This window comes from Anser anser (assembly GCF_964211835.1).
Source record: "Anser anser genome assembly, chromosome: 19".
NCBI lineage: Eukaryota > Metazoa > Chordata > Aves > Anseriformes > Anatidae > Anser > Anser anser.
The window spans coordinates 6,053,129-6,072,831 of NC_139740.1; the positions used below are offsets into that span (position 1 = coordinate 6,053,129).

Here is a 19,703-nt window from a genome sequence, read left to right on the forward strand (position 1 = left end):
CGTTATTCAGGTGAATGTACAGTCAAGAATCCTATATCAGATGACATATTTTAAAGAATCTGAACAGAACTACTATTAAAAAAAAAAATTTTTCTTGAGGATTTTTCAATGCTGAAAACTAGCACAAGGTCTTAGGTGCATTACAGAAGTGTGCGTACTACAAAAAAGGTTCAATGCTGGTTCAGTGGAAGTAGCGGTATACGAAATCAGACTGATCATTAACTGTTTAAACTGGCAGACTGACTTCCTAACCCAAGTAAGACAGCTTTTGACAACACATGCCACATTTTTGTGTCAAGTTTTTTATGTATAAAAATAATGTTTAAAGCAAATAAGATATGAGCTTTTTTTTTTTAATAACTCTATAATATAGCCCATAAAGCACAAAACTGACAAACACTCTGTTGAACTGGTATGTTTTGCATGGCTTCACTGACTTGCCATAATTACTGACCATTTAATACAGAAAATCAGGCAATACTCAGCTGGAAGTGCACATGCAAATGCTTAAACCAACCAGCTCCTCAAGACAAACCAGTGCATCAAATGTGTCAGAAACAGAACTAATGAAAGGAAGTACATGCTGGATGCGCCTGGACTTGCATTCTCCTTTTTCAGCATACTACGTTAGGTCCAGAAAAGCTTTTATACAGGAAGACGAAAAGACACTAACATTTTTCAAAGATGCTAATAAAGTAGAAGACAGGAGTTTCTGCAATTAGCATAAACAAATTTGATTACTTCAAATGTTCTCAAAATTGAGAGACTGTACAGGGAAACTCAAAGCTTTGCCTGTGTCCTGTCTGAAGGATAATTCATGGACTTCGCTCCAAATCAGGTTAAAGACATCACCAGAGCTGCTAAACAAAGTAAGATGGATAGTTACGTGCAGGTCTCCATTACAGCACTGTGGCGTTAACTTTTTTGGCTTGAGTTACTTCGATATTCAGTGGAATCCTGAGTTAGGCAATTAAGGTCATCACAGCCCATTTCGCAGTTCAAAACATATAAATTACAACTTCCATAAAAATAACAGAACTTTTAACAGTTTACTTCCTTTTCTGTCTCATAGACCAAAGTAGGTTATGAAAACAGCTTGATCAACACATTAAAATCCATTTAGTACAGAAGAAGATAGCTGTTTTGTTGCCAGAAATGAAAGTGAAATATCTAACACTCAGTTGAGACAAGTGACCAGACCTTTTTCATTTCAGGAGTTTAAAAACTAGAAACACAAATAAAACACATAGGTTTTCAACATTCCTTCAAGACATTATTACACTGAAAATTCCCGGTAGCAATTTCTCAAATGGAAATCTTTGGAATATTATGTGCAACAATTACTCATCACAGAACAAGTTTGGCTTGTTTCACTAAATGCTTGCCTAGCAATACTCAAATTGCTGTTTTGTTTTTATAACCTAGTTTATTTTTCTTGTCCAATTTTAAAACATTTTATGCATACCAATATTGTAAAATATGGATTACAGTAGACATCTCTGTCTCTGCCTAAGTATTAGAGTAAACAGCAATGAATCAATTTGCTTGGAGTTGAATTAGAAGTCTTATCTAGGATGAAAACATTTCTGTAGGCATCTTATAAATACCATTAAGTGCAAGAAGTGCACATTATGACAAAAACAAATTACACCCAAGCTCCACCCTGACATTAAAGAATTTATGGGAGCCAAGACAGCCACCCACAAAGACACTAATATACAGTATCAGCATTAAAAGTATCCTCCAGAACAAGCTAACCTTGGAATGGAAGTTTCACATCAGTACATATACGCCTCAAAAAGCAAACATTAATATTTTTTTTCAGGAAGACTGAGGATACAAAATCTTACATAAAATTATTTAAAGCATAGATTATAATTACACAAAAAAAACAACTACTTAAGATTCTACAGTTTCCAGATACATCATGTGCAAAGAAGTGAACTAGATAACTGCCTAAAAGCCCACACAATTTGTCAGTTAAAGAAAAAAACTAATTCGCATATACAATCATTATGGAATACAAGTCATTAATTATGTTTTGATTTCCTTAAATTTAGGAACAAACCCTGAAGTCACATACCAGTTTTAATTCACATTTACTTAACAGTTACTTAGGCAAGCTCCCTTTATTTCCTGGAAGCTTCAATAAATAGGAACAAGTTGAAAAACAACTCGGGGAAAACTCATTTTCATTTTCTTTGGCTCAAGAATTAAAAAATTGTATTGAATCTTTTGTAATACTTCTGGCCTAGTCATTACACAGCATGGAGAAAGTAATTCTAGAATTTAGCTAGAAGCTCCTTTAAAAAAAAAAAAAAAAGACAGTAAGTTTGTACTGAAAGGTTATTTCTGCAGAGCTATTTGAACCGTACAAGTACTATAGTACAGGTGAATAACAGGAAAGAAATCCTTTACATACTGCTGAAGCCATGGATTAGCGATCATGTTCCGTTCCACATTCTTTCCCTTCCTTAACTCTGTCACAACATTGCGACCAGTACTTACCACTTTCCCATTAGTCTAACATGCCTGTAAGTCGCACTCTCTAACACCACAACCATTTTAAAATGGCCTTGGTCTCCATAATAGGTAGACAAAGCCAAAAGAATGCATGCGCTTGCATTCTGATGAACTGTGCTAGCCTGGCAGTCTATGGTATGTATAACTAATTTGCACAAACCAAAAAAAGCCCCTAGATGCTACTTTTCTCATTATTTCTACTGATACTTTCCAATACAGAAAATAATTTTTTAGTCTATTTTCTTACCTGTACAACTGTCGACTGCAAAGCTGAGGAAAAAACACACCAGTATTAAGAAAGTTCTCTTGAAATAAGTGTTTTCATTTTTCGTCCTCGCATGCAATGTCTACACACTGTGTGCTACACAGCACTTGGGATTATTTTAAAAATAAAAATCAAAGTAAAAATATTTTTAAAGTACACAGTTTTATGAAACAACTATTTCCAATGACACATTAAGACTATATCCAACCAAATTTTACATTCAAAGGAAACCCATTTAACACATTCATAAAGCACTCGGTTTCTTCATTTCAAATCCTAGCAACTCCTGCACATACTCTGCAAGCTAGTTCTGCTTTTTAAAATACATTTGCTTTCCACAGTTGTCCCTTTTAGAATAACCGTATATTGTGTTGACTAAAAACTCAAGAGTATCTGTTAGCTACAGGTTGAACAGAAAAAAAACTTTAAGTTCAATTGTGACTGCATTGTCTCATTGTTAGCATTACAGTATACCATCTTCAAAAATCAGAGATTATCAAATTTAGCTGTAGTAAAACCTGAAAGAATAGATTTTTAAAAAGAGCTTACATCAAAACTTTGCAGATTAATTATAAACAGACAAGAGCAGAAATTGGAAAATATCATAACAAATTAAGGCCACTGTAACAGAACAGATAGTGCTGACTAAGCCTACAGGCATTTCAACACAAGAAAGTTAAACAAGGACAAGGATGCCTTTTCAACTTGTAGCAGCAGCACAGAATTTAACAAGCACCAACAGACTTAAAGCCTAATGGGTAACTGGTGAAGCCTGACAGCTTTAGTCAGTCAGAACTGGGACTGAGGGACTACAGACACCACAAAAAAAGAGCAGGAGCCTGAATGCTGAAGAACCGTCTATTCCACAAGGTGAAGAAATAGGAACCAGAATTAAAAACCAACAACATACATGATTTAAGACTAAAGGGACAAGTTCAGCAAAATTATCTTTGTACAAGTGCTTTAAATTTTTATGAGCAGGACAAGACTTCATTTGTCCTATCATAAAGACGTCCTAGATAAAGACAATGTATCAGCTGAAATCCAGAATGTGACTTCTGAAGTCTATAAACAGGTAAATTATGGATGCAAGAGTTTAGCACTAAAACTATGCTTTAAAAAACAAACAAGCAAAACCAACCCAAAAACAGAATATAAAGGACAGAGAACAAATAGACTGAATAGATCTCTCCTGAGCATAGTCACATTAAGGGAACAGCCATACCATCCATCTGCAAGGCCGATCAACATGTACAGAAAGGAAGAAGGAACAGAAGGAAAAAAAAAAAAAAACACAAACAAAACAAAACACCAGGCAATACTTCAGAAGTGTAACTGATAGAGTAAGTGCCTTAGCTAAGAAGCTGGCAGAACAGGAAGGGACCAAATACAAAATTATTGTGAAGTAAGAGACATGGTCCACAATACTTGTCAAACAATCTGCTAGAGCGTGTCCAAATTCATATTTGGGAGATTGTTTACTTTTGGCAAGTGGAAAAGGAGGGTGGAGAACAACTGTCCTAATTACAAATGTTTGTTTAAAAATAATACAACATACCACGTTACAAGATACATTTATACTTCCTACAAACCTCTTGATGGATTTGCTTCAGTCCCTCCAATGATTTTTCATTGAAATAGTATGTTACAGATCTGTAAAGGTATACAAAATTTTTAAGTCTGGTTTCCTAATCATGCTACAAGTTACTTTTCTTCCATGACTTTATTGTATTTTAAATAGAAAAACAATCATTTGACTCCCAAACTATTCTCAAGAGAAATATGCAATATTTAATTTTAACAAGTTCACTAAACATATCAGTAAGTTCTTTCCTTACTATGTAGCAAACATTCTTAAAAGATTATTAAAAAGTCATTTATTAATAATACTATAATAAATATACACAAATAGCTATTCTCATTTCAGTTGTACTCCACCACTTCTATGTTTCTTCCATAAATATCAAGCATTTCCCACCAGTAAAAATGCTCTACATCTTTTTTGCTAACTTTTTAGCTTCATTCACATGCACAAAATATGTTACTTACTTGAAAAGGCGACTCTTAAGATTAACACAAACTTTTGTTACACACTACTGACAAATACATATCCTATTTCTCACCGAAGTCATAAAAAAACAGTATATACTTCATACCTTTCATCTGAATTCCTCTCAGTATATTTAGCTCGTACAATGACATTGAATTTATTAAATGTCACCATTTTAGATATATTTGTATGAATGCATTAGAATGTTTTCAGAAGTAAAATAAAAAAAGGTTAATCAGAGTAATTATCCAACTTTTGTATGAAAAAGGACATAAAGTCCATTATAATATATATATATATATATACACACACACACATTGAAGAAATACATATCCATGACTGTTGCAGAACCATATTTATTTTCAGTAAAGTCTGCATTTTGGGGTCTTATCATCCACTGCCTTGATCTTAAACACCTGCTCATCCCTATTTAAGTCAAGCTAGTATAAAATTCTACCACTAATGTAGATTCCAAATTCTAGTTCTGCAATAATGACTTCCAAACATTATTCATAAATGATTCATGGGAAAAAAAAGGTAAGTCACTCATTTCTTTACAACACTAATGCAAAGACGCTGCCAAATAATTTTGTCAATTATTCTGGATATATCTCAACTGTAATTCGTGCGTGTGTGTTTACACATCCCTTCCATTCAACAATGCTATTTAAATCAATCAGAATCAACAAGCTGTTTCTCTAACACTGAACATGAAAGACTGTTCCCTCACCAGGAAGACAAAATACTGCAGGGGAAGGGCTGGTAGTTCAGGGATGGGTTAATCTATACTTAAACGGTATCTTTGAATTCTCCAGATAAGGCAATAAATGCTCTCACTTTCCAAGATGATTTTAGACTTAAGCGTAACATCACCAAATAAAATGTGAAGGCTTGGCAAGACTGATAACCATACAAAAATTCGATGGAAGAGAAGTTCAGTAAAATGCGATTTCCATAATTATACTGAGGAGGCTTTCAATATATCAGACATGAAAGGAAAATTTATAGTCAAGATAATCTAGCATTTATACCTATTATTCTCTTCTGCTAGTTTACACAGTGCATGGGTGATCTCAGCACAGGCAAGAATTGCCCCATGGCGTGTGTGCAGATCTGTGCCCACTGATAAAGGTAGCAGTCTTGGCAAAACTGAAAGAGATTAAATAATTATTTTTTTTTTAAAACAGAGCATACTGACAGATCGCAGTTCTAAATGTAAACATGTCAGCCTAGAAATAACATTTGAAAACCATTTCTGGAAAGTCAGGCCAATATATCCTCATCATTATGTGAAAAACAAGTTTTAAAAACACAAGTAAATTCTGACAAAGTGTTATAACAAAAGCATGCTAAATCACGCCTAGAAACTTTGTGCTCACAACCTAGCTTCCCTGTTTTGCGTAAATAAAAAACATTGGCATTGGGTTGGCTGAGTGGTGGAGAAAATGAGGCTTGTAGCCACCTCCATGGAATTTTACTTCAATGTAAACTGCCGCTTCCATGCCACTGTCACCTTTCTAACCCTCTCTAGGGAGTCTAGGTAAGATCTGTAACCTGGGTTTCAGCTGCTGTCTTTCAGGCATAATAGAAAGCAGCTAGTATATCCTCGGCACCCTGAGTGGGCCGAGCAAAGGACTGTGAATTCATTCAAGAAACATTTGATTACATACACAACAATCAGAAAGAAATTCTTCTGAAGATGCCAGACTGGACAAGACAAAACAGATTCTATGCAGAACCTGTTACGAGTTACCTACCCACATTTGCCATGTATTCAGGAGCCCGTGGAGTAAGGTTATGCAGAGCCTTAGTTGAAAGTTCTCGAATAACACTGAAGATGTAAAAAAGCATTTTTGGAGTTTTCTTGTTAGCAATTTAGTAGAAGTAATGTATTAAAAAAAACAAGGTCAGGAAGGGACTCCTGTCCACAACCAGAATAAAGACCCTAGCAACATTAAAGAACATAGTATTCTCTGTCCATCCTAACCTTCCCCCCTTAAAAAAAGCCACCAAAACAAAACAACGGGCCAAAGAGACAGCCTACAGCTAGCTTTTAGCTATATGAATAGACCTTATTGCTGAAAGAGACAAAGAAAAACATAAGTGTGGATGGTAGAACCTGAGGGCTCATTCTATACATTGGCAGGGACACTACAGTAAACTATTATTATTTCTCGTGATGCAAACTATTATCAGCACTGATATAATCTCATTTGTGTTATATGTACATGTTTTAATCTTCATGAACATTGAATATGACTAAGCTCTATCTCCATGCATGAAATCTACTTTAATTACGATAATTGTATAGTGCTGGTGTTTACCACTCACATATACTATATACCATATAAATGTGTTTTATTAATCTATTAACAGATTGAGGTCAGAATTCATAAGCGCATTTTAAGTGACAATATGCTAGAAGGCATGGATGACGTCAGCTACTACTTGCCTATTTCCCTTCAGTCAAACAGTGTTACAAACTCTGTTTTAAGTATCATAAGCATCACATGCAGAAAAGCCAATTCCTGGATGTTAATATAATTAGACTCTATGAACTTACCTATCCCAGTGGTTAATCTTCATGTTAACTAAATGATCGATCATTGGTTGTGTATACTCAGGAAAACCAGCAATATACACACTGAAAAGAGAAAGATCTATATGATAGAATAGAGAATCAACAGGTGTGTGCATTTTAACACAAGCTACTCCAAAGATTAAAATCCTCTAGTTTTAAAGCAACCAAAAAATTACTTAACCGTGCCTTCTCCTTAATGAGATGCAGCTGAGTGAAATAAACAATAGCAAATATTTTACAAGTACTGTCAAAAATTTAAATCACTTTTGCAAAAGTCTTTCACATTCTCGGTACAAACAAAAAGCTTGACAGCAACGAAAAGCAAAAAATAAATAGTCAGTTCCCATTGCTACATTCTACAAAATGGGGAAGTGTATACATGTAGTAGTAATTTTAGATTGCAGAAATGTGTTAATGTGTAATACACACTGCACACTAAATTTAAGTTACAGAAATGTGTTTTATGTTCCCAGAGACAGTATTCCAAAATTGAATAATGGTTTTGATTTGTTCTTTTTAAAAAATAAACATACAAAAAGTCAATTATGACAAAAACATTAATGCTGCAAAGTCAAGACCTAAGATGCGAGGGAACACCAGAAGTAATTAGCTAGGCAGTCTGCATAATTACCTGACTTTACAGACATACTTGCTTTCGAATCTTCAGAAGCATCAACTATTGAAAGCTAAGGTCAACAGAAGTCAAGTGAAATGTTTTTTTTTAAGTGCATCTGATGTACGTTAAATAATCTTGGAAAGCTAAACAACCAGTAGAATGTGTTTGTGTCAAAATGGCACACACAAAAGGACAAAATTAAGGACACATGGATGTCACCTTTTCATACCTTTTGAGTGATTACCCTTGCAACCATAACAGTGTTCCATTAATATACATGCGTGTAATTAGAAAAGAAAAAGTAAAAACTAAATGCTGTTGTATGTTAACGCACTGATATCTACACAATTCATCAGAAGAATTGGAATCCTTAAATCCACAGCACAACCTCAGTCATTTGAACACAACACAGAAGTACCATCTGCTACTGCTACTAGCCCTGGAGGGGGATTACAGGCAGGCTGCCAGCTGGATTGACGGATTGTTGATGCCAGCAGAGAAATAGTAAAATTCATTGCTCTGTTGTTCCCTTCCCTGTTCTGGGAGAACACGCAAATTCCCTCTGACATAGCTAAACTCTTCTCTTCACAATAGCTTTTTGGATCTTAGTTTTAGCACCCACCATTCTTTCAAGCCATTTTACTCTGAACTTAGTTGCACAGCTAAAGGTGGATCTTTTGGACTGTGTCAATAGCCCACTCTCATTTCCACTTTTACTTGATAACTGTCTTTACCTGGAGCCCTCAGGTTTTGACCCCTACAGAGTATTTTATACAAGTAGGCTTTTATACAATTCTAGCCTTCCTGATAATGTTGCTCTTTATTTAGATTAAGAAGTTTCTTTCTTAACTCTACTTTTACACAGCCCAGAACTCCTGAAATCAGTCTCTTTGCTCCCAGTTCATACAAAATAGGACATAGGCTTCCTCCACGTTCATCCTCAGAAATAGATTAACAGATTTGAGCTGAATCTTTCAAAGAACATTCAGCAAAAAGTTTCCAAAGGACAGCTAGCATACGAAATTTGCATAAAAACATCTGGATTTAGAAGGATAAGCAACGATATACACACACATACATAGCACATATATCTAAAAACCTATATTCTTGTAGAGAAGCAGTATCATAAATCATTTATTAACCAAAAAAATATTCAACTGTAGAAACTGACACATATTTATGGAGCTTTTGCTGCTCAAAGCAGATTCCCTAGCGCAGACTTTCACACCTGCACAGTGTCCTTTCATATAGCAGCAACACGCTGTTAAAACAGTGTACCAGGATTTTATTTATCTGGGTGGGAGAGAGAGAGCTAAAGATTCTAGATCTGCAATATGAACCTCAAGTAGCTTTTTCCAGCTACATAAACAATTACACCACCTTAAGGCATACCGATCAGAAAGGTTCATTCTACCTACCACATCATAATGATACATGTTTTCTGTGCAGCCAAATATATGCTTATGCACTTTGCTTTGATGTTACTCAGACAAAAATAAGGAAATAATTAAGTATCGACCCAAATAATTACATCCTGCTCAAAAAGCAAAGTGGTGAAGATTTTAACAAGTAATATAATGTATTAGATGACAAATAATTTACAAAGAAGAGCTTGATTAATAACACTGAACATGGTTTCAGGGAATCATGCTACTAACTGTATAAGATTATTTATGAAGAATTTGCAAATTTATTCTTTCTGTTGCATAACTTAAAGAAAGCACAAGAAGTAAAAAAAAAAAAATCAACCTTCAAATATTTTCACTCAGGTAAGTAACACTCCAACAAAACCTCTGGAAATCACAATGAAAGGAGTAATAAATGAACATTTGAGAGAAAAATTATCACAGCTCTCAAGAAGTAAGGAGAACATAATTAGCTTTCAAACTAAAAAGAGAGAATAAAAAATATGTGTGCCAATCTTGAGTATATTCAATTTTTCACTAGTATAGAAAGCCAGACTTCCAAAAATTCCATTGACGGTCTACCAATCCAGGGCAGCAGCGAATACCAGGCGCCTGCATTTCCCCATCTCGGCTCAGTAGGCGGGAGCTCAGAGGAAGAGTGTAGGAGGAGGGTGTGGACCATAGAGGAAAGACAGTAGGTAAAAGGTGAAGATATGCACCGGAACGATTATGCACCAAAGGGACAATATGGTGGTGGCCAAATGAGTGAAAAATACTCAAGGAGAGACAGGCATTCAGTTCAATTTATCTTTAAAAAATGTTCCTTGGAAGTTACAAAGCTGATAAAGAAGCATAAGCCTTTTTTCTTTGCTGTTTCTATTCCCCAAGAATCTAATCTCTTCGAACTTTTCTAACCTGTTGGCTTCTCAGAGCACCATGCAAGTCCATAGGGCAATTTATCTTACGTATCTTTAAATGGTCTGAATCACTTTCTGTAGGTGCCTGTCTCTTTGCATTGACTACAGAGAGAGGCCAGACAACTAGACTAGACTGTCTGTCTTAGACATCTAACTAAAGTTAGAACCCAGCCCTCAGCCTTTTTCATCTTTTCATGAGGAAGTGCAATCTTTTACTCGTTTTAGTCATCCTGTGCAGCCAGCTTGCCTTTGAATTCCCCTTACTTCAGCTTTATTATTCTTTCAGATAGCTGACCAGAACAGAGCATGGTATTCCAAGAAAAGCCACTGATTTATAATAGCACCACACCAGCATCGGTATTTCCCATAACATTCTGTGCAGACTCCATAATGCAGTGATCAGTTTGGTTTTTCAGAACTGCTGCACACTGTGGTTAGAGTTTCACTGAGCTTTCTATGAAAAATATAAGCACTCAAATTAAGGGTCTACAAATTCAACAACTTGTGCAAAGCACTTTTTATTTTAAATGGACATTAGTTTATTTTTTTTTTTACCCATATCAGAGTCTAACTGCCAGCATAACAGCCTCTCCATTTGCTCCAGCTCTTCAGAATTCCCTAATCTTATCTAAGCTTAACCAGCCTAGACAGTTTTGTGACACCCACAAATAATGCCTCTTGGCTGCTTCCTCCAGTTTCAGTGCATCTATAAAGTAACAGATCACGTAGACAAGTTGGAGGAACATCCTGGTCGCATTTTCACCATGTTTTATGTGTAATTAGCAGTTTGATGCAGAAAGAAGAAAAAACAAGTTTTCATCTATTAGAAAAGCAACAACAATAAACATAATATTGTTTATATTTATTATGTTTGTTGTATTTTATTATTTATGATTATTGTTTATGTTTACTGTAAGGTCAAACAATCAAACAAATATTTCATTAAATAAAAGAGGTCCTTTATGTTTAGGAAAGCATAAAAAAAAACAACTTACCTGATAGTCAGATAACAGTTAACTCTGTTACCAACAGCAAAATAATCAGCTGCAGTTAAAATGTCTATGCCATGCGGAAAAGTGCCCTACAAACATTGTAGAGAAGAGGAAAAAAACAGAAAATAATATTTTAAAAATGTAAAGTATTTTCTGAATAGACAATGTATTGAAAATAATCACCTACTACTGTACAACCACTGAAAAAATACAATTTAATTTCTAATTTATAGTAAAATCACTTGCGCTAAAGAGATAAAGGATATTATACAGAAGCAGCAAAATGTCTAGCTTCACTTGTGAGTCAATGATAAACAAAGTAAACAGCAGCAGGTAATAAACTATGCAGTAGCTATTTTAACACCTTCAAGTCATAGCCACGTATATATTTGTTGATTGCATTATGCATGCACAAAAAAAAAATCTCTAAAAAGTTTAAATAAATGTAAACGTGTTTTTTGGATTATGCAAAGGAATGAGCTTCTGTTGCAAGTTTTCTGAAGTGTAAAATTAGGAATTGGGCATGAAAAAATGCATCACATGTAGAATAAATGGGAGCTCATATACTTTTATGTTCCTACTTATACATATATTTTATGATTTCTTTGTTAATGAACTAAAGAATTGTTTGTTTGTTTTTAAAAAGAGCACTGGCTCCTAGCAAAGCCTGACACGTTGAATCCTTAAGAAGTATGATGCTTCTGACATCAATGCTCAAAAAATTATGGTTTCAGAAAATTAATTATAATCCTAAATATGTAATCACCACCTAAAATTTGTCTTTTAAAACATCAATAATATAATAAAACGTCAGATATTCAGAATTTTGATTGGCTATAACTGACTTAATATAGTACTACGCAGCCTGGCTGTGTTTTGGAATGGAGGAGGCAGCATAGCCTCCACAAGCCATAATTAAGTGCAAATGGAAAACAGCCAACTCAAAGACACTATGCTTACTTACAAAAGGGACAATCATATGATATTTAAGCAATAAGGCTATGTGGAAGTACAGGTTCTGGATATGATACAGTTTTGTTTGTTTACAGTTCACTCATCCCTTCCACATTAGGATACAGCCATGCAAAAATAGTAAAAAATATCTTTACATCTAAGCCTGAATAATTAAAGAAGCATACAGCACAAGCAGTGGGAAGGTGTCAGCTGCTGCAGAGGTCTTTTGCTGGGTAGCATACTGCCAACTGTCCAAAAACCAAGGCCTGTAAGCTGATTGAACCAAAAGGAGCAGACAGAATATGTATGGCTCATACAAGAGACTACCTGCAAGCCCTAATAACTCAAAGATGAAATGAATGCATTCTCGAAAAGCCTCATGAAACACCAATTTGGGAAAAAAATTCACATGAGAAATACCTAACCATGATTTGTAGCCAAACAAGATGACATACAATGAAACGTGTAAGAAATGTAAAATATGTAAGAATATATAATATCATATATAAGGAAAAATAACAGCTAATCAATTTCAATTCTAGCTTGTACTTGGACCATGCTCTTTATAACTGGACTGTGTGCCAGTTTCATGCAGTCTCATCGCAGGTCAGAGTCCCACAGTGCGTGTCAGTGAGACAAGAAAATTCCTAAAATCAAGTTCATGCGTACAGAGGTCATGGCTTCAGAGGTCACGACTTCCATTCTGTCAAAATACTTGAAACTTACTTCTCCAATACAAAAGTTCGTCTTATTAGAAGTATGGGCTTTTGCCAATGTTTATGCTAACTATATATATATATTCTGCAAAATTGTCAAGTGTTTTCACTTACATGAAATGTAATTTACAAGGCTTGTTCTTCTGAGGCCATAAAAGCAAGTTCTCAGATTTAGGTCACGTTGCATTGCAAAGGTGAAGCAGGCAGGAACAAGGAAGTAAGCAAGGTCAACTTTTTTCTCCGTGTATTTCATATCACCATTGTTACTTCAGACGGAGAGTACGTTTTAGCTCCTTCCAATTCAGAGAAAGGGTGACTCTTTCAACACCTTACATCCAGGTAAAGGACTATAGAGGGTGTATCCACTGATTAAGTAATCATTTTCCTAGGCAGTAGGGAATAGTTCAGCAAATAAAAACTTCTGAACTTCTACAGGAACTAGCTGGGAGACTGATACTGCTCTTCATGCCATAACTTAATTATCTTACTACTAACTCCTCCTTAGCAGTCCAACATAGATGCTGAAATTGTGTGTTCAATCAGCATCAAAAAACATGAATTGTGTCAAAGCAGTATTGTTAATTTCTGGTTGTAAACTAACTCTGAAAAAGTCAAAAAAAAAAAAAAAAAAAAAAAAGCTCCACAGAACTTTTCCTACATGAAAGCATTTCTAAGCCTACAGCACCCAGGAGCCCTGTCTCTCCTGGAACTGAAGGCAGAGTAAGGTGTTTACTCCATTCAGTGCCTCATGATGTGGAATCAGGATGAGTAGTTTTGTGATGACTAACCTCTTTGAGCAGTAACTATAGACCCAGGGAAGAATCAGGCTGGCTTCTACTTATCACAGACCTAGTTGGGTCAGGTCACCAAAAATACCTACCCTCTTCCTCCCGGTCTTCTCGCACCCTTTCTCTGCTATTAACCTCATTCTATCTAGAAATACACACATTACTTCAGGACACATTGCTTAATAACCATAGCTTTAAAGGAATAATATCCTGGCTCGTAACAGAGATCTTCAGGAATGATATCTGGGAAAGCTAGACATAGCATTTTAACAAAGATGCCTTAAAGAACGTCTTATTGAAATCAAAATTTGCTTGAACCACGCTCTTAAATCTACATGCCTTGCTTTGTCAGAAGAATTCACTAGCTGAATCATTTTCCACCCTATAAGTTGTATTTTCAGCTTTATTAATTCCTGAGGAGAAACAAGGAAACTTTGAAATCGAAGTTCTTATCCTATTTGCTTCTCCAGCAAGGTTGCAAATCAAAAATTCTTAGAGCTTTTTAACAACGTAAATGTTGCTAAATTACATAGGAACCTACCACAATACTTTTTTCAAAAAATTTAGATTCCTCTAAAATTAATGTATTTCTCCAGACCTTCTAGATGGTAGCATTACGATACAGCAAGCAAAACCCAAATGCTGGGTTTAAGAATCTTAAGCCCAGCTCATTGTCTTATCACCAAACCACAGCAAAGATTGTGCAGCACACTTCACCTCTTCCACTTTTTTAAAACTGGAATGCCAGTGGAACAAAAGAATAACCCACACTTGTGCTTTTCCTGCTTTAAGAGCATTGCAGCTTGGAAGGTGTAGAATGGCTGCGAATTTTGCTTTTCCAAATGACTTACAATTACCAGATAGCCCATCTTCTTCCAAAACCAGAGTACTAAAATAAAACTCATATCTCGGGAAAATATCGCACAAGAACCTGCTTTCTGGTAGTGAAAATACATATTTTGTAACATTCTCCTACTCATCTTCTCTGAAGCCACAGCATCTAATTTTGATTTGAGGTACTACACGTTTACACTCATCTCCAGAGCACACTCATGAATGAAGATTCAGGAAAGTTACCATACCTGTCTCCCAACATTCTCCTGGAAGGCAGCCTGAAGAACAGAGAACAAACATACCAAAACGAGTCAGGTTTGCTTTTTGATAAACACCAGATGAATTCAAAACACACAACAATATAAATGACCCATGGCTTTTCTTTTTTAAATAAAGTAAGCTTTGTTAATAGAACAAGCCCACAGGGCTTTTTTGTTTCTGCGTCTCTGTGCTCTAGTGTTCTTAAAGCTGTATGTTGCATGACAGCAGTTTAAGAATGCAAGTTTATTAAACTAGTCACACCCAGAAGAGTGCTTCTGAGTACTGACACAAGGCTTTGCACTAGAGTTGAAAGTCAATACTTGGAGACAACAGAAATTGAGACAGTTTGCTTTTGCCTGACTACTGCAACATCACTGGTTTATAGTAGGCCAAGTCTGATTTTGTTCAGTGAAAACTTCAGACAAATATCAAGAACAAGTATTTGAAACATACAATTTGAAACCACACTGAAACAGTAAAGTTACAAAACCTGAAGGCAAAATTCATGTATGTTTCTCGTGTTTTCAATGAAAGAAACTAAAAATCTTTCAAGCTGCAATATGACCATAAAGTTAATCTCTCTACCTGTACTGTATATAGAATAAAATCTACTCCGTACTCCTTACTAGGCCTTGAAATTTCTCTCAAAAAAGTCTCCATTTTATTTTTTCTCAAAAGAAAATATAATCTTAAGTACTTATGATTATAAGGGGAATGTTGAAGTCCCAATCGCTACTGAAAATGTCACAAGAACTTCGACAGACAAGAGTTTCTGTATTTCCTACATAAATACAATACACATGGTAATCCACCTGTAAAAACAAAAGGTTAAGCTCACCAAGGTATCATATTCTACATATGGAGCAAGCACTCAGAACACGGGTGAAGCAAGGCCTAACGAAGCCAGTCTCCCACTGCACTTCTGAGGTTACGTCTGCTTAGGATAATGACTGCAGTTCCTGTAGACTTGCCCAGGCTAGCTCAGCTCCTGCTCACAGTGCATCCATCTCAGGACACCCAACACAGGCCAACTCTCAGCTGCTTATCCACCTTGCAGGCAGGTTTAGGAGCCCACCTTAGTTTGTGCGGTGTGGTGTCGTAGCCATGCTGCCAGCACTGTCCCCAAGCTAGCTGGTTTAGGATTACCTCAGGTAGAGGCTATCCTCCGCAGCAACTGAAGCGTAGATACACCCTTGGGCAACATGTAAAGCAGCCTTCCAGAACAGGAACGCGAGCTGCAGCAATGTCCTGGACTTTATCATCATTGTACTTTAATTTCTTTAAAAAAGCTACTGCTCAAATGTGCATTACTGATACAAATGTAAAAAGGTGGGTTTGTTTGTTTGTTTGTTTTTCTGTTGTTGTTGTTAAGACCAGAAACTTTGCTATCCAAAGAATGTAATTCTGGTCTCAGCACAGTGAAAGTTTTATTCTACTCGCAATACATCTGTAGGCCTAGGCCTAAGATATACTGTGGCAAAATCATTGGAAAAGATCTATAGGGGCCTATATACAACATAGAAGGAAAACAAGTACTGTTCATAAAGATTTCACCAAGTTTTTTACTTAATACAGGAATTTTAAAATTCCAGTGCTGAATCACCATTTCATTTTCTAACTCATTTAGAAAGACGATCATAAAGGTGTAGAAGATACAAGTCCAGCAGCATGGCAGAAATAGTTCACATCATCTGACTTATTTTAAACATCTAATTTAGATGTTGGGTTACACCTAATTGCATAGTTTATCTATAAAAAAATACAACTTTCACCACTGCTTATAAAACCAGATAAATATTTATAAGGCAATGCTAATATCAATTTCAATTTAGTAGCCCTTAAAAAAGTTCTATTTGTTCCCACAAAAATTGAAGAAGTACTAAAACATTGTATAAGTCATGATTTTAAAAAGTATCAACCAACCATGTCTAAAGAAAACCCTCTCTTTAACATGTCAGAACAGAATACAGCCCTATCCAAGGTCTCTTATTCATGTGATCATTCTTTATAATGATTATTCATGAAAGAGTTGCAAAAGTCAGCTCAGAATGCGTTTAGAGCTTCAAAAGAACAGTCTTGTTTTATTCTCCCTAACCTCGGGGTTCAAAATATCTCTATATGCTATTGTGTTTTATTGGCGCTCCACATTATAATACATCGCATATTGTAATAGATGGAAAATCTAGTAAAACATGTTGTTTATTTAAACATGCATTTAACTGTAGTAATGATTGGGAATAATTAGGGCTCCCAGGTATTTTTCTTCAAAATTGTAGTAATGCCTGGCAAACAAAATATTTCTTTGCCTGACTTTCTAAAATGAGTAAAGAGATTTTAATACTTTCATAACTATCACACACAGAATCGTCTAGGTTGGAAGAGACCTCCACGATCACCCAGTCCAACCTCTGACCTAACACTAACAAGTCCTACACTAAACCATGTCACTAAGCTCAACATCTAAACGTCTCTTAAAGACCTCCAGGGATGGTGACTCAACCACTTCCCTGGGCAGCCTATTCCAATGCCTAACAACCCTTTCAGTAAAGAAATTCCTCCTAACATCCAACCTAAACCTCCCCTGGCGCAACTTTAGCCCATTCCCCCTCGTCCTGTCACCAGGCACGTGGGAGAATAGACCAACCCCTACCTCACTACAGCCTCCTTTAAAGTACCTGTAGAGAGCGATAAGGTCACCCCTGAGCCTCCTCTTCTCCAGGCTGAACAATCCCAGCTCCCTCAGCCACTCCTCGTAAGACTTGTTCTCCAGACCCCTCACCAGCCTCGTCGCCCTTCTCTGGACTCTCTCAAGCACCTCGACGTCCTTCTTGTGGCAAGGGGCCCAAAACTGAACACAGTACTCGAGGTGCAGCCTCACCAGAGCTGAGTTAACTATCCATCAAAACAATCCCAAACTTCCAAACTTTGACCAGCTCTAAATTATAATGTACTAACAGGGAAAAAAAAAAAAAAAAAAAAAAAAACTTATTGACTGGAGATAATCAAATTACAGAATGCTTGATATCCTGGCTTAAACTACAAGAAGAAAGTGAAAAAATGTCTGTAGGATGTTGTACTTACTTGAAATATAAGCACAATCTTCATTAAGCATTTATTAAGCATTAGTAAATGTATCTGGTTTAGCACCATATTTCATGGTCAAACTATCAGTTTATGTTTAAGCATAGAATCATAATGAAGACTACTGCAACTAAAGGTAAGCAGTACTCCTGCAGTGGGAATCATGTTAAAAGTATCTTCTTTATACACATTACCCACTGACTCCTACAATTCCTATAGAGCAAATACAGTAATTTACTTTTTACCATCTACTCTATTACACTGCTCTGTGCTGGTGCAGCCTCACCTTGAATCTTGTGTGTAGTTTTGGGCACTACAATATAAGGACATAAAACTAATTAGAGAGCATCCAAAGGAGGGCTACGAAGACGGTGAAGGGTCTAGAGCAGAAGATGCATGAGGAGCGGCTGAGGTCCCTGGGTTTGTTCAGCTCAGAGCAGAGCAGGCCGAGGGGAGGCCTCATGGCAGCTTGCAGCTCCCTCACGAGGGGAGCGGAGGGGCAGGCGCTGAGCTCTGCTCTCTGGGGACAGCGACAGGACCCGAGGGAACGGCATGGAGCTGGGACAGGGGAGGGTCAGGCTGGGTGGTAGGAAAAGGTTCTGCATCCAGAGGTGGTCAGGCACTGGGACAGGCTCCCCAGGGCAGTGGTCACAGCACCAAACCTGACAGAGTTCAAACGTTTGGACAGCGCTCTCAGACACAGGGGTTGGTTTCTGGGTAGTCCTGTGTGGAGCCAGGAGGAGGACTCGATGGTCCTTGTGGGCCCCTTCTAACTCAGGTTATTCCGTGATTCTATTATTCTACATTCCTTTATGGCTTGCACGGTTCTTAGGGAAGGCAAAGCTACCTTTGTTTTTCTCTGAGGATTTTATTTGAATAAAGTGACTTAAACTAGCCAAGAATGGTAAATTCTACAGTTTCTATAATTTAGGAGTTGAAGCCTGGGGGGAAGTAGCACTACTGTTACTCTTCAGTTGTACATTATGCTCAGCGACCTACAGCATCTTAGCTTCCATGCTTTGGTTTTAACCTATTTAGACAAGATGATTCCTGATATGATTACACAAGAACTGACTCATTTCCCTAGCAACTGTGCTGCTCCTTCATTCAACAACTTAAACTCTCGAGCAGGGGTGTGACTATCAAATATCAAAAATAAGGATGCTGTCCAGGTATCCCTGATTTTTTATTTTTTTTTTTAGAAAGGAATTCATAGGGAAGTTTGTTTTTTAGGAATATGGACACCTGTGCCTTTGACAGGCATTGTCTGACCTTGTGTTTGCTTCATAGGAGCAGCTATTAGTACAGTTACCGGGTTCTTTTTTTTCAATTTGAGTTGTGTTGTTTTTTTTTTTTTTATCTGTTATGCAGACAATTTTTCTTTTTACTTTTTTTCTTTAGAAAGCTAATGCAATACATACAACACTGACTTACATCTTCAAGGATGAGATGTTACTTCTTTCATCCTCTCAACTATAACCTATCTTCCAATAATCCCTTTCTCTTGAGAAGAATTATGCATTTTTTTTCAGTTTTCAACAGCACAAGTATTTTCTACACAGTGATTTCACTTTGGTTTCAGTCCTATTAACCAGATAATGTTATCTGCCTAACAGGTGTATCACTTTCTTTAACAAAATTCCCCGTCCTGTGGAAAGAGTTCTGTAAAATAACAGAAAATATTTTGAAGTTTAGTTTGAAGGAGAAAGATTATTCTAG

At 36.4% G+C, this 19,703-nt stretch overlaps 1 protein-coding gene across 1 annotated transcript in view; it reads right to left on the bottom strand.

Annotated features, from left to right (window-relative positions):
• The window catches only part of TBCD (tubulin folding cofactor D), a 126,963-nt gene that overhangs the window by 43,458 nt on the left and 63,802 nt on the right, over nucleotides 1-19,703 (bottom strand). The window contains exons 17-23 of the mRNA XM_083805757.1: nucleotides 14,891-14,920; nucleotides 11,354-11,439; nucleotides 7,402-7,482; nucleotides 6,596-6,669; nucleotides 5,870-5,987; nucleotides 4,381-4,441; nucleotides 2,771-2,793 (exon numbers count right to left, since the gene is read on the bottom strand). Of these exons, the coding sequence (XP_083661883.1) occupies nucleotides 2,771-2,793; nucleotides 4,381-4,441; nucleotides 5,870-5,987; nucleotides 6,596-6,669; nucleotides 7,402-7,482; nucleotides 11,354-11,439; nucleotides 14,891-14,920 (473 nt within the window). The remainder of the gene's footprint in view (nucleotides 1-2,770; nucleotides 2,794-4,380; nucleotides 4,442-5,869; nucleotides 5,988-6,595; nucleotides 6,670-7,401; nucleotides 7,483-11,353; nucleotides 11,440-14,890; nucleotides 14,921-19,703) is intronic.